We start from the raw sequence: 14,018 nt of genomic DNA, 5'->3' as shown, positions 1-14,018 counted from the left end.
GCAGTATCTGTGAAGTGTGGCAATAAATTCCCTCTCACTCAGAGCACCGTAGTTTTGAGTGCACAGATTACATCCTAGTCAGCCAGCCACTGACCACTGAACACAAGTCCCCTCAGGACTACATATTCAGAGGGCTGCAGCCCTCCCAGATCTAGCTTGGTGGCCTTCAGAGTACATTGCTATAAATCCCATTTTTTGAGACTTAAGATTCTCAGCAAGTAAGTACACAGGTCCACATGAGTTGCAAAGATTTTCCATTCTTTGCCTTGTCTTTTCAGGGGTCCCCAAACTTTTTTACACAGGGGGCCAGTTCACTGTCCCTCAGACCCTTGGAGGGCCGCCACATACAGTGCTCCTCTCACTGACCACCAATGAAAGAGGTCCCCCTTCTGGAAGTACGGCGGGGGCCGGATAAATGGCCTCAGGGGGGCGCAGTTTTGGGACGCCTGATAATGGTGGTGTCCTTTGAAGCACAAAAATGTTCATTTCAGTGGTTTCATTTATCTATATATTTTTTTGCCACTTGTGCTTTTGTTCTGTCTTAAGAAACCCTTGCCTAATCCAAAGTTACAAAGACTTGCTTATATGTTTTCTTCTCGTACATTTAGTTGGATTCGTTTTGAGTTAATTTTTTGTTAAATTTTGTTACTCTTTTTAAAAACATAAAAGTGGTGATATGAGAAAAATGTAGATTAACACAATTTCAGGGGAGGACTCCAAGGATTGCGCTTTCTTGTTCCTGAATCCTGAAGCTCAGTATCTGCTGGGAACTTGGGAGCACTAACTAGTTGGCGCGTAGCTTCTGCAGGCAGCAGTCGTAGAGGCCAGTAGGTAGTTTGCACTTTTGAACAGATGGGGGCAGCAAAACTTTGATAAATGAAAATTCTCATTTTTCTAAACTTAGTGTTTTATAATTATGAATCTTTTTAATGTTTTTGGCAATAAGTTGTCAGGCACTGTTTAAATTTCCTTTTTTTTTTTTTTTTTTTGGTATTTTTCTGAAGCTGGAAACGGGGAGAGACAGACAGACTCCCGCATGCGCCCCACCGGGATCCACCCGGCACGCCCACCAGGGGGTGATGCTCTGCCCCTCCCGGGCGTCGCACTGTTGCAACCAGAGCCACTCTAGCGCCTGGGGCAGAGGCCAAGGAGCCATCCCAGCGCCCGGGCCATCTTTGCTCCAATGGAGCCTCGGCTGTGGGAGGGGAAGAGAGAGACAGAGAGGAAGGAGAGGAGGAGGGGTGGAGAAGCAGATGGGCGCTTCTCCTGTGTGCCCTGGCCGGAAATCGAACCCGGGATTTCTGCATGCCAGGCCGACGCTCTACCACAGAGCCAACCGGCCAGGGCCTAAATTTCCTTTTAAGATTAAAAATTATTTACATTTAGGGATTTTTTTTTTTTTTGCCATGACTTTTTGCAGGCTTTTCAGTTCATGAAGCCAGTTTGTAAGGCATAAATATAATTTGCTTGAGGTCTCCAACCTTAGGAAACAATTTTCTCATATTATTCTAATGTGTGTTATCCATTTTTCTGTCATTAGCTCACTGCTACCCCTGTGATGTTCATGTAGAGATAGAGTAATGGAGTGGTAGTCAGGATTAATGCTAAAGCTCTTCTCAAACTAAGGCATATAGCAGGCTTACATTCTGATTTAGAATATAGATAATGTAGAAGTTGGACATGTGGGGAACATTTCTTTTCCTTCAATAATAAAAACTGCTTTATATTATCTCAAGATTGGACTTGAGATTTTCTTTTTATATCTGAATATTAAGCAGTAAAATTAGGTGATACAGTTATTCCTTGATAATTGTGTTCAAGATAATAGAAATAACAAACATTTATTGAGCACTTACTGTTTTCTAGGCACTGTGCTGAGTGCCTTCCTTGCTTGCCTTTCTTGTAGTCTCCCAGCAGCTCTAAGAAGGAAGTACTATATTTCTCCTGGATTTTTCAGAGGAAGAGATAGGCATAGAAAAATTAAATAATTTGCCTAAGGTCACATTAGATTGAGGATTGAGGTGTTTGTGTTCATAAGCAACTTTATTGTACTACTTTATATTTGTTTAACTTTTATAGAGCTGGTATTATTCTACAGGCATTATTCTACAACATTTATAATTCAACAGTCTGATTTATCTCATGAATAGATAGTACTTTCTCTTTGTTTGATTTAGCTGCTAAAAACAGCTTGTCCTGAAATTTCACCTAATTCTAGCTTTACTTCACTTTTCCACTAGAGGGTGTACCAGTATTTGACTTTGTGTTATCAAAATTATTATAATAACAGAGTAATTTATTACCTCCTGGTATAATGAGCTGAAAGAAAAATTTTAATGAACATAACTGGTAATAATAGTCTCCTTGTTTTATTTTTATACTGCAGGTTACTCATTTTTGGATCCTATGACCGAGATGCAAATATTCATTGCACACTTGAATTGAGCAGTGGTGTTTGGGAAGAAAAACAAAGGAGCTCTATTAAGACGGTAAAATTGATTTGCATAGTTTTATATCTGTATAAAGTTTATATTCTATAACTTTGCTTTTATTAGTATTCCTCTATTCCTGGTTCTTTTTGGTCATGGGCAAACAATTATGAACAGCTTTTATTTATTTGTCTTTTTATAGTACATCAGTAATGAAGCACATCAAACTATAATATTCAAATTGCTTGCTTGCATAAGAAACTAGTCTAATTTTCCTTCCAGAACTTTAAAATTGTTTTCACAGGTGTAGAATTGGAAATAATTCTAAGCCTCTTAAAAAGCATATAAATTCAGAGCATTCATTCATTCAAAAGACATTGATGAGTGCTTACTTTGTACTAGGCACTGTGTCAGATGCTAGGGACACAAAAAGATCCTGCTTTTGTGGTTCTAATCCAAATTAGTGGTTTGGTGGGAGGGTTCAAAGTTGGGGGAGGTGAACTACACATTTTAGAATGGAGGTAGAACATAGCAACAAATGAGTAAACCAAAGAAGTGAGCAAAGAAATTTCCAGAGATTGAAAAGGACAATGAAGAAAATAGGGTTATGATAAAGGAATAATGAGTTATGACAAAGGAGACTCGATCTGGCAATAATCAGGAAATTCTCTAAAAAGATGACACTGGAGAGGATGCCCAGTTAAATTTGAATTTAAGATAAACAATGAATAATTTTTTTAGTATAAGTATGTCCACTATTTTTTTTTTTTTTTTGTATTTTTCTGAAGTTGGAAACGGGGAGAGACAGTCAGACAGACTCCCGCATGCTCCCGACTGGGATCCACCCGGCACGCCCACCAGGGGTGACGCTCTGCCCACCAGGGGGCGATGCTCTGCCCCTCCGGGGCGTCGCTCTGCCGCGACCAGAGCCACTCTAGCGCCTGGGGCAGAGGCCAAGGAGCCATCCCCAGCGCCCGGGCCATCTTTGCTCCAATGGAGCCTTGGCTGCAGGAGGGGAAGAGAGAGACAGAGAGGAAGGGGGGGGGGTGGAGAAGCAAATGGGTGCTTCTCCTATGTGCCCTGGCCGGGAATCGAACCCGGGTTCCCCACACGCCAGGCCGACGCTCTACCGCTGAGCCAACCGGCCAGGGCCTATGTCCGCTATTTTTATTTGCCAAACTGAAGCCTTACACTGGAAGCGAGGCCTGAATCCTGAGGAGTGAGCCAAGTGGAGAGTTTGGGAGATGAAGGAGTAGAAGGCATTACAAGCAAAGGGAACAGCAGAGAGGAAGGTGGGCATGTTTGAGGAACAGAAAAAAGGCTAGTAGAGCCTGACCTGTGGGGGCACAGTGGATAAAGTGTCCACCTGGAATGCTGAGGTCGCCAGTTCAAAACCCCAGGCTTGCTCAGTCAAGGCAGATATGAGAAGCAACTACTAGGAACTGATCCTTCCCATTCCTTCCACCTTCTCTCTCTCTCCCTCTCTCTCTATCAAATCAATAAATAAAATCTTAAAAAAATAGAAGGCTAGTAGAGCTACCTCATGATAGGTGAGGTGCAGTCATGCTTAACATAATGGGCGTGGTAAGGAGCTTGAATTTTATTATTTGTGGTGGGATAGTTTTAAGATAAGGAGAGACAAGAACTTTTTTACATCTTGGTGGCAGTATAGCCAATCATCTGATTATTATTTATAGCCAGTATTTAGGAAAACTGTTTCTCTGTCTTCAGCATACTGGTGAATAGTTACTTTTGAACTGCACTTACCTAGCTGTTTTATAGTAATAGTAATGTGCTTTTTGGTAATCTAGAATAGTCTATTATTCTTCATAGCATTTTTTAAGTTACAATTCTCAATTTTTTAAATAGGCCCAGAGCATGTTATCATGCTTTTAAAGAATGTGACTTTTAATGTCTATGCATTTTTATAGATGTTCTCTTGACTTTTAAATTGTTTCCAGTTTCTTTATGTAATAAGTGTTATGAACATCCTTGCATAAAAACTGAGCAAGCAGTGTGGACTCTACCTCTCCCTAGCGCTGCTGCCTGCACCTTTTCTGTCCCGCCTCTCCCTAGGACCCGCCTCTCCCCAGGACCCGCCTCTCCCCAGGACCCGCCTCTTCCCAGGACCCGCCTCTCCCCAGGACCCCCCTCTCCCCAGGACCCGCCTCTTCCCAGGACCCGCCTCTCCCCAGGACCCACCTCTCCCCCAGGACCCACTTCTTCCCAGGATGCAACCCCTTTACTTTTCTCTCTCCTGAGCTCCAAGGACCCCCTCCTTTTGCCTCTGTAACTTGTTACCTGAGCCTGATTCTTCTACCATTCACGTATACTTCTGTGACTTTCTAAGTAAACTTTCTCTTAGAGTTTGAAAAAACAATTGGTCAGTGTGAAGTTCTCTTGGAATACATAGAGTAATTGTGACCAGGGTGGGAATAGAAGGGGAAGTGAAGCTGGAAAAGGAGGATGGGCTGACCCACAGTGTTTGAATTGGGAGCGATTGAAGATTTTGAACATGGGAATGACATAGTCAAAATAATGGTTGTTAGGACACTCCCTTTTTTTGGTGGTGGTTCCTGCCTTAAGTTACAGCTCAACCAGTTTGAAGCAGCTCCTCAGAAGAGTGAAAAGCCCAGCTTCTCAGCTTGTTCTGAAATACGGGAATACATGACAAAGCATTATTGTTTAGTCCCATACGAAGCAGTCATAGCTTGCCGTTGCTGTTGGACTGCCGTTGCTGTTGGCCTTTTCAGTTTCCCTTATTATATGAGATTAGACAGCGTTAATATTTTATAGCAAAGGTTAGTGAGACTTTAATATTGAGTCATAATTTTAGATCTTAGCATATGTCATAGGTAGCTTTGGAGAAATAATTCTAGGTTACTGATTACATCTGGTGTCAAAGATGTCAGCAGCAGTTGAGTGTCTTCAGGCATTAAATTACATATGTCTGAATGTAATAACTCCAGGGAGAATTAGAGTGCTCTTCAAGACTACAAAACATTACAGGATAGGATTTGAAAATTTGGAATATATTGTAAATTTAGGTAGGGAAAAAAAGTCTCATTAAAAAATAAGTATTCTAAAGTATTCGATAAGTTGGGAAGCTATTTTCAGGTTTAAATTAGTTTTTATAATGGGTGAAACTTAGTCACAATTTCAACAAATATGCAGAATGAAAGAAACTCAGTTCCTTCCATATTTATATTAAATGTATCTTTGAGTTTTTACAGCATTGTAATGTGTACCTTATGCCATTAATAGGGGAAGATCAATAATAGATAGAAGCATTAGATTTGTAGTACTTGCACAGATACTGGGGGTAGAGATGGAACAGTGTAATGCTGCTAGTGTAAGCAAAATCTAGTGAATGTGGCTGACGCACAAAAAAGACGTATTTGTCTTATGCGATAAGCCCGCAGTCAGTATGTAATCAAGGAGCCTGGCTCCTATTGGCTTTCTTCCCCATCGTTAGCCTGGGCATTTTGTTTTCATGGTTGCAGAACACCTGATGCACCCGTACGTATCTACCTTTCAAGAAAAAGGGTGAGATGTAAGACATGCTAGAGGCACATGTCAGCCAGGTTTTGTCTTTTTTAAATTCTTTCTGGAAAGCTCCACCCAGGGATTTTCACTTGTATCTCGTTGGTTAGACCTGAGTCACATGGCCGCCCCCAGCAGTGAGAAAGTATAGGGAATCATTTTAGTTTTTCAGCCTTTGTAGAAGCTGAAGGTAAGAGAAAAAGGTTATCAATGCCTTTTAGGTGGTCAGTCCACAGTCTAGCTTCAAGAAAAAATTTTAATGTTTGATGACTTTTTATTTTTAAGGGAATTTTTCTTAAATTGGGATATCAGGGAATAATTGAAAGGAATAATTTAACAAATATGTTGCATAAAACCTACTTTCTACCTTATTAGGAATCGAAGGCAAGTTTGGAGCAAAACCAGACATTCAGGCCAGTGCCCTGCTCCTTATCTTACTAGCAAAATGAAAGCGCTTGTAGGATCAATGAGGTGCTTTGTGTTTGTTCTTCAAAAATAAGAAGAGATTCTCACCAGAACCCTCCTAAATGGGACAGCTGAGGTGCAAATAAATTAGATATTAGGCTTAAGCAAAAATCAGAGGATTATCTTGCAAGGGATGACAGAATCAATACTAAGAATGAATTCACCTACACCAAAAGAGACAGGAAGTTTATTTTCATCCTATTCAATAATTTGCTTCGTTTTTCCTAACGAACAAATTTAAAGAGTTCGGATTTTAAAACGTTTCAGGCCATGATTGATATACATGAATGCATTACATGTATGAAACTAAAAACAACTGTGTATATCTAGAATTCACAGTGTATATCAAATAAAATTTACAATAGAATTAATCTGACATGTTAAACATATTAAAGTGTACATAATTATCATTGTGTGCATGGGTAAAGCAAAATGATTTGTATAAATATCCCATAAATACAGTTTTAAAGAGAGAGATCCTGAGTCTTCGTTTCCCAGAATTGGAATTCCCTCACCATTGACCACCCACTTGCTTTGAGTAAATATTCTTTTTTCTTACTTACCTTCTCTCTGCTTGTCTCAACTATCCTGCCTATACCATGTATGTTGTCTCTTCTGTCATGTCTCCACACTGTCACTTCATTCTTCAGATTGTTTTTATTCTTTGTGCAACCTGGAATGTGTGAGGCCCCTTGGGGAGAAGAGAAGGCACCCTGAAAATGAGCTGTGGCACCTCTGAATCTGGGAGTTCTGGAATAGATACTAAGGCACTGGGGCCAACTGGCACCCCGCTGTTCTATCTAGCTCTTTCCTTATTCTCCATCTTGAATAAAAGGATGAAATGAGTTTTAATTTTAAAAACAAGCTTTGTTATGTACATTTCTAATCCTGTCCCTGCTTCCTCTCCTTCTATCCTGCCACACTCTGCACTCAGACACTTGAAATCAATTGTCCTGTATAAGAGACCAATACTTTCCTTCTTTGATTAGAGACATAATGTTAAAAATCCCAATAACTGTTAAGTCAGTACATTGGCATAAATATGTCACTATCAAAGAGAAAGGAAGAATATGGATTTCTTCCTGTTTTGAAATGGAGATGGAATTAGAAAGGAATCTTTTGGCTCCCTTAGATATACACAGTAGATGGGCAGAAGAGAGATGCTGGAACAGTGATGTGTTCAGTGTAAGTAGAAGCAAAGGCACTTTATGTCTTGTACTTTATTGTGGTGGTATGCATTACCTGTCGTCATATTTCAGAACTGCCTAAAAAATAAGAAGTAATAAATCCCTGAAGAGCATTCAGCTAACAATTGGGGAGAACTCATAAATGATCATTTGGATCACTTAATCAGAGTGAGTATATTCCTTTCACAGGGTTATATGCTATCAATTGGCAACTACTAAGGCCTTTTGATACAGTCAGCTCTACCCACAATATGAAGTCAGAAGAATTCACCTCCTCGATTCCAGACTTGACTTTACCTTTCTGTTTGACTCGAGTGGCACTTTTCTTTCTCTCCACTGTTGCTTCCCTCATTTTTGAGTGGATCTGATTCTGAGAGATAATTTACATCAGGTCTCCTTCCATTTTTTTTAACACACTCTTACAATTAAAGAGATATTTGAGGAGATGATGCCTAGAGTCTGAAATACTTCTGCTATATACAAAGAACCATAGTCTTCTGCTTGTAGAATCTATACTTGTTCCTTTAAATCCCACTACTTCTAACAAAACTGGCCTGTAAGTGGTATCTGATAATTAGGGGACAATTTGGGAGTGGTGATAGTGGAATCATTTTAGAACAGAGGCAAGGGGAGCTGTGAAGCTTTGGGATAAGATTGGATAAGATTGGAATTGGAAGGGTCTTCATAATAGGATTAGCTGTGTTTAGTTGTCCAAGACTGAGCCTCATTCAGAGGTAGCCTGCCTTTTACAGCCCAGTGAGTCTCTCTTTACTTCCAGAGTAAAGGTTAGGTCAACTGAAAATTTGGTAAAGGGAAGGTAATCAGTCAGGAGAAAAATATAATATATGGAAATCATTCCTGTCTAATATCAAGATGCTAAACAAGCAGTAGAAAAAATGGAAATAGTAAATGCATTTTTTTTTTTTTTAGAGAGAAAGAGATGGAGGGACAGACAGAAAGGGAGAGAGATGAGAAGCTTCAACTTGTAGCTTATGTTGTTCATTGATTGCTTTCTTATATGTGCCTTGACGGGGGAATTGCAGCCAAACCAGTGACCCCTTGCTCGAGCCAGTGACCTTTGGGCTCAAGCCAGCAACCATGGGGTCAAGTCTATGTTCCCGTGCTCAAGTCGGCAACCCTGTGCTCAAGCCAATGACCTCGGGGTTTCAACCTGGGTCCTCAGCATCCCAGCGCGACACTCTATACACTGTGCCACCACCTGGTCAGGCAGTGAATGCATTTTCAACTGTCAGGAAACTTTTGATGAAGATCCATTGCAAAACTTCCCAAATCACCTAATAGATCTGCCTTAAGGATTTTGTAAACAGTAAATTTAACAGGGTGTAATATTCTGAATGATTCAACTTTTCAAGAGACTAGATGTCATAAAATGAATATACTTATTTAAAAACCATGAAATTCTTCTGAGTTATTTGTGCTTTTTCAGGTTTCTATAATACAGGAAATTTATAACAGCTGGGTTAGGTGGGAAGAAAAACTAAAATTAACACAGAAGTGAGATAGCCATGTAAAGATAAATGGATGGGGAAAAATTAATGATCTCCATCTGGAAAAACAAAGGTGGGTGAATGATTAATGGAAGCATATAAATGCAAGAGTAAATAGTAGAATAGTCAACAAATTTACTGAGCAAGGAACTACATCTATGAGGCTATGAAGATAAACCTCACATTCCTGATGATAATCAGATGATAAATGTTAAAAGAAGGATACTTAAAAGGTCTTTAATAATACTTTACACTAAATATTTGCCTGCAGACTTCACAGGGGCACAAATATGTTATACACTGCTCAAGAAAATGAGGGGATACTTTATCGCTTCATATTCATTTTGAAATATCCCCTCATTTTTGTGAGCAGTATATTTTAATGCTGCGTGTCCCGTACCTTGCAGAATTCCTGGCACATTTGTTTTGTGAATGTCCTGGGGGGTGGGGAAAGGAAAGTGATTATTTTGAAATACAAATCTGATTCTGTCTGCTTCCTCCTTAACTCTCAATCGTTTCTTTGAACTCCTAGAATAAGGACAGATTCCTTGATGTGGCCTACAAAGCCTCCTCTGGCCTGGTCTCTTTTCCTCTGGCCCAACCTTCTCCCCTCCCATCCTGCTTTAGCTGTGCTGGCCAGCCTGCATTCCTCCGTACTTGCCATACTCTGTCCGCTACAGAGCCTTTGTGCTGGGGCTTCTTCCCCCGGCACGTTTGTCCACCGGCATATCCCCACTCCTAGATCTGTGCTGGTGCCAGGACCTCGCCCATTGCCTCTTCCCCGGCTCTGTGGCACTGTGGCACTGTGGCGTGGGAAGGCTCACCTCTGCTGGCTGTGTCTCCAGGGCTTCACTGTCAGCTGACAGTCAGCTGGTTTGGCCAATGGAACGCTCTGGTGGGAAGTGGGAGTGGACTAGAGAAGCTGAGGTGTTCTGTCTCTTCTCTTCCACCTGGAAAACAAGTCTGACGGCCACTAATTTCTCTTCCATGGCTCAGTGCTTCTCACAGGACAGCCTCCCATGTGGAGTCTGCCTGGTGCTCCAGCCCCTGGCCTCTGCTAATACACACCCTCCCTCTGTCCTTCTAGCCCAAGGTTGGGCGTGACTTCTGACTGTTGCGAATGTCTGAGTTGCTTCACTGTCCCCTGTTTGGCTCTCAGTTCTTCCATCACTGACTAGCCATTTCCCTGTTTTCAAGTCCTTCTGTTTCAAACACTTTAGTGTTTTCTGTTTCATCAGATCCTGACTGACTTACTGACCAATCATCTTCTGCTGGAAAACTTTTCCTAACGAGCATAGAGCTCTTTGGTAATACCACAGTTGAGAATTCACATGTATATTTGAATGAAAGTCTGATCAGTGTCGTTTCCACCAGTATCTTTCTTTACACCATGATTGTTGGGGCTCACAGCACTTGGGATTTATAGTGGGTATTTAATGAGTGTTTCTGGGAAGCCTGAAGCTGGCTGTCTAGCCATGAGCCTTCGTTTACCGTCAGCGCTTTCCTTCCAGACAGTCAGGTTCAGCCTAACTTAGTCCCATTGCTGTCTCTTTCTCCCCTCAGGCTGCTGCTGATGTGTGTCTTCACCATATAAAAATATTTAGGTTGAGGAAGGCTACAAAATGAGATTTACTGTTCATTATTCCCTTTGTTAAAAAAAAAGTTAAAAACCTTGTTTCTAGAGGGTTTTAGTTTATAAATGATACATAATAAATATTACAATAATTATTATGTTAATTCTTTTGATGTTTTATAATGTTAGTATTAAAAAATCAGAGGAAGAACTAACTGTGTATAGTTTAATGTAGCCTAAGTAAAATGACTGTGTGACCTGAAATTTTATTTCTCTTTTCGTTTTGGAGAGTTTTAGAAGTCTTCCTGGATATCTACCGAGCCGAGATCTATCTGCAGATTGTTGAGTGTACATACAAAGAGTAAAAGAACTCCCTAAAGAACTTTGATTTCAAATAAGATCATCTGAGATGTGCAGATTTATAAATACACTAAGCGAGATGCTTTCGAGCTGGCATTTTGTCCTGTTTGTTGAAGGCCAGAGGCCTTGCCAGTCACATTTTGGTGATCCTATGTAACCATTTGCCATTTACAGTCTTAATCTTATCAAAGGAAGGAAAGATTAAAGCAAATAAAGCTTTTTTGAAAATGTCAGTTTTTATGAAACCTCTGGTTTAGTTCAATTTGATAATATTTGCAAATACAATAGGGACGTGCAGTATATTCTAACCACATAGAATGTTCTATAATTTGGCTTCTTAAATAAACCAAATGCTTTTGGGCTTTAGAAGTAAATCCTGTGCAGTATTTCCACTCTTAAAGTTTATCTTGGTTAAAAATGAAGAATGCAGTTCTCTGTCTCAGATTTTCTAAGTGTATTTTATATGATTTTGAAATACTGTGAAAGAGTAGGAGCTTAGGTTAGAACAGAGAAACATCAACTCTCCAAATTAAACCAGTGTAAGGCACTGGGAGTGTGAGAAAGAGGAAACTGGGTCGGAGGAGTAGGCAGTGTGAACATGGTCCTTTCCTTCAAGGAAGATGGGCAGTGAGGGGAAGACCACAGCACATTAAGTGGAGGATGAGTGCTCCGGGAGTCTCAGGATAAAGTACTGTGGGGTCCAGTGAAGGGGTGAGGACATTCTTTTGGGAAAACCAGGAAGGAATATGTTAAAGGAGCTAAGCTTCACAGTATATGTAGGATTCTGAGATGGTAGGGAGGACATTTCACGGTGGAAGAAATGGGGTAAACCCAAATAAAGAGGGAGAATATTTGAATATGTTTAGGATAAAGTGAGTTGTCCAGGTTGGCTGAAGAATATGGTAGTGTGCGAAGATTATACAAAACAAAAATAAAAGGGTTGGACCATATTATAGAAGTACTTTAAGTACCAGCCTAAGAAGTTAGCTGTTCAAGACTGTAGAAATGATGGAGGCTTTTAGAAAGAAAGTGATCTCATCATAGTCTATCTTTAGACAGACTTGGCTCTGAATTTTGAGTCTTAGCTAGGCCACATATTGGAAGCATGATCTTAAAGTCCTCAAATCCATCTTATCCACAAGTCCAGTACTTTATTCCTCTATAAAATGGGACTAATAATGCTTCACATGGTTGTATAAGAAATCAGTGATATTCTGTATATTAAAGCATCTAGCACAGTGTCCAGCATATAGTAGGTAGTAAATAATATGTTTACCAAATCTGGTAGCAGGTGGCTGAAGTCAAGAATGACTTGACAAAGGAGAGACTGGAAATAGTCGAGGAGAGTAGTAATGAAAGTCTGAACCAGAATGGTGGCAATGAACTTAGAAAATAGAATCCGTGTCACTTAGATACAACTGGAAATAGAAGGGGGTTTGGAGAGTGAGGGAAGCCAGAGAGACTGGAGCCATGAGGAGGGAGAAAGAAGAGGAGAAAAATCTCATTCTGGACAGGTTGGGTTGGAGGTAGAGTGATTGTCAAAGGTCAGTCCAGAGATGGGATTTTTTTTCATGTGCTGCTTTGAACAACTAACTGTTTTTTGTTCTTGTTTTTATATTTTCAGTACTGTTGTCTGAAGCTTTAACATCTAGTAAGTTAAACACTTTATTTGGGGCAGATGCTCTATTTTTAGATCTCTTTTTTGAAAAAGAATAAAAAGAAGCAATGGTTTTACAATGAACTTGTAAGATTCTAAATATTCTTTTAAAAGAGCTTTTGAGAACAAGTTAAGGACATAGTATTAATACAACTTAAACATTGGTTTGGATGGTATTTCTCAGGACCCTCCAGTATTTTGCAATCTAAGTAAAACTAACTTAGCCCATTCTTTGTCATGAACTAAATAGCACCTATTAGCCGAATAGCTCATTTTCTGAGTCATACACTCAGATGCAGGATGCAGAACTAGGAAATAAACAATTTAGGAAAATGTTAGAGAGGTGTTATTAGGGACCCTGCAGTAAGTAGTACAGCTCTCTGCACACGTGTGTTCAGTCCAGTGGAAGTTAGGGGCAATAACAAGAGAGCAGTTTCTCTGTGCCATTCGTGGTTTTAAGAAATTATTTGCATTAGCCATTTAATTCTCATAACTCTCAGTATTATCTCCATTTTATATGAGGAAACTGAGACACAAAGAAAGTAACTTACCTGAGTCATCCAGCTAGCTGGTGGTAAAGACGTTCTCAAACTCAGGCAGCCTGACTCTAGAGCTGGTGTTCTTAATTACTATATTATTTCCATGAATGATAGGTTCAAATCCAGGTTCTTCCACTCTAGTTCCATGCCTATGAACAAGTTATTTCATAATCTCTAAAATAGAGGGAATAACAACAGTATATGAGTTAAATATCTGTAAAACACTTCACACATTATCAGGAACATAGTAACTACAATATAATAGTAACTTATTATTGAACTTGACTTAAATGCCACACTCATGTGTTTTTAATATTATCTGATGTTTTGTATAGTCTATAAATGCCCTGCACCCACTTTCTTTAAATCATCCCTGTAACAAGGTGGGGAGACAGGGAAATAGGAATAGGTATTGTTTTCTGTGTCTTTTTTAACAAAGACAGGAGGGCCAAATGGTGACTTTTAAGAAAATAAGCAAGTTTATTAAGGACTTTTATAGAAGGATGGAGATTAGCTGCTGTCCATCTCAACTGAGGATAAAGCATGAACAAACATTTAAATTCCAGAAAGCTTTAAGATAAATTAAGAACTTCTTAGGAATAAAGAGTGTTAATGTAGCATGGAAAAAAATTTAGATATTTGTAATTAACAACATAATTTTAGAACCTTTAGGAAAAAATAGTTCATGGTGCTAAACTGTTAGATCTCTCTAGCATTCACCTTTGCATTTTACTATAAATGTGAAGTAGTTAATTAA

General features: G+C 39.7%; 1 protein-coding gene across 1 annotated transcript in view; it reads left to right on the top strand.

Moving 5' to 3' along the window:
• The window catches only part of PDZD8 (PDZ domain containing 8), a 57,977-nt gene that overhangs the window by 24,363 nt on the left and 19,596 nt on the right, over positions 1–14,018 (top strand). Inside the window, exon 3 of the mRNA XM_066240041.1 lies at positions 2,387–2,489. Within this exon, the coding sequence (XP_066096138.1) occupies positions 2,387–2,489 (103 nt within the window). The remainder of the gene's footprint in view (positions 1–2,386; positions 2,490–14,018) is intronic.

The sequence above is a fragment of the Saccopteryx bilineata genome, chromosome 7 (genome assembly GCF_036850765.1).
Source record: "Saccopteryx bilineata isolate mSacBil1 chromosome 7, mSacBil1_pri_phased_curated, whole genome shotgun sequence".
Lineage (NCBI taxonomy): Eukaryota > Metazoa > Chordata > Mammalia > Chiroptera > Emballonuridae > Saccopteryx > Saccopteryx bilineata.
This window is presented reverse-complemented; position numbering and strand designations above follow the sequence as displayed.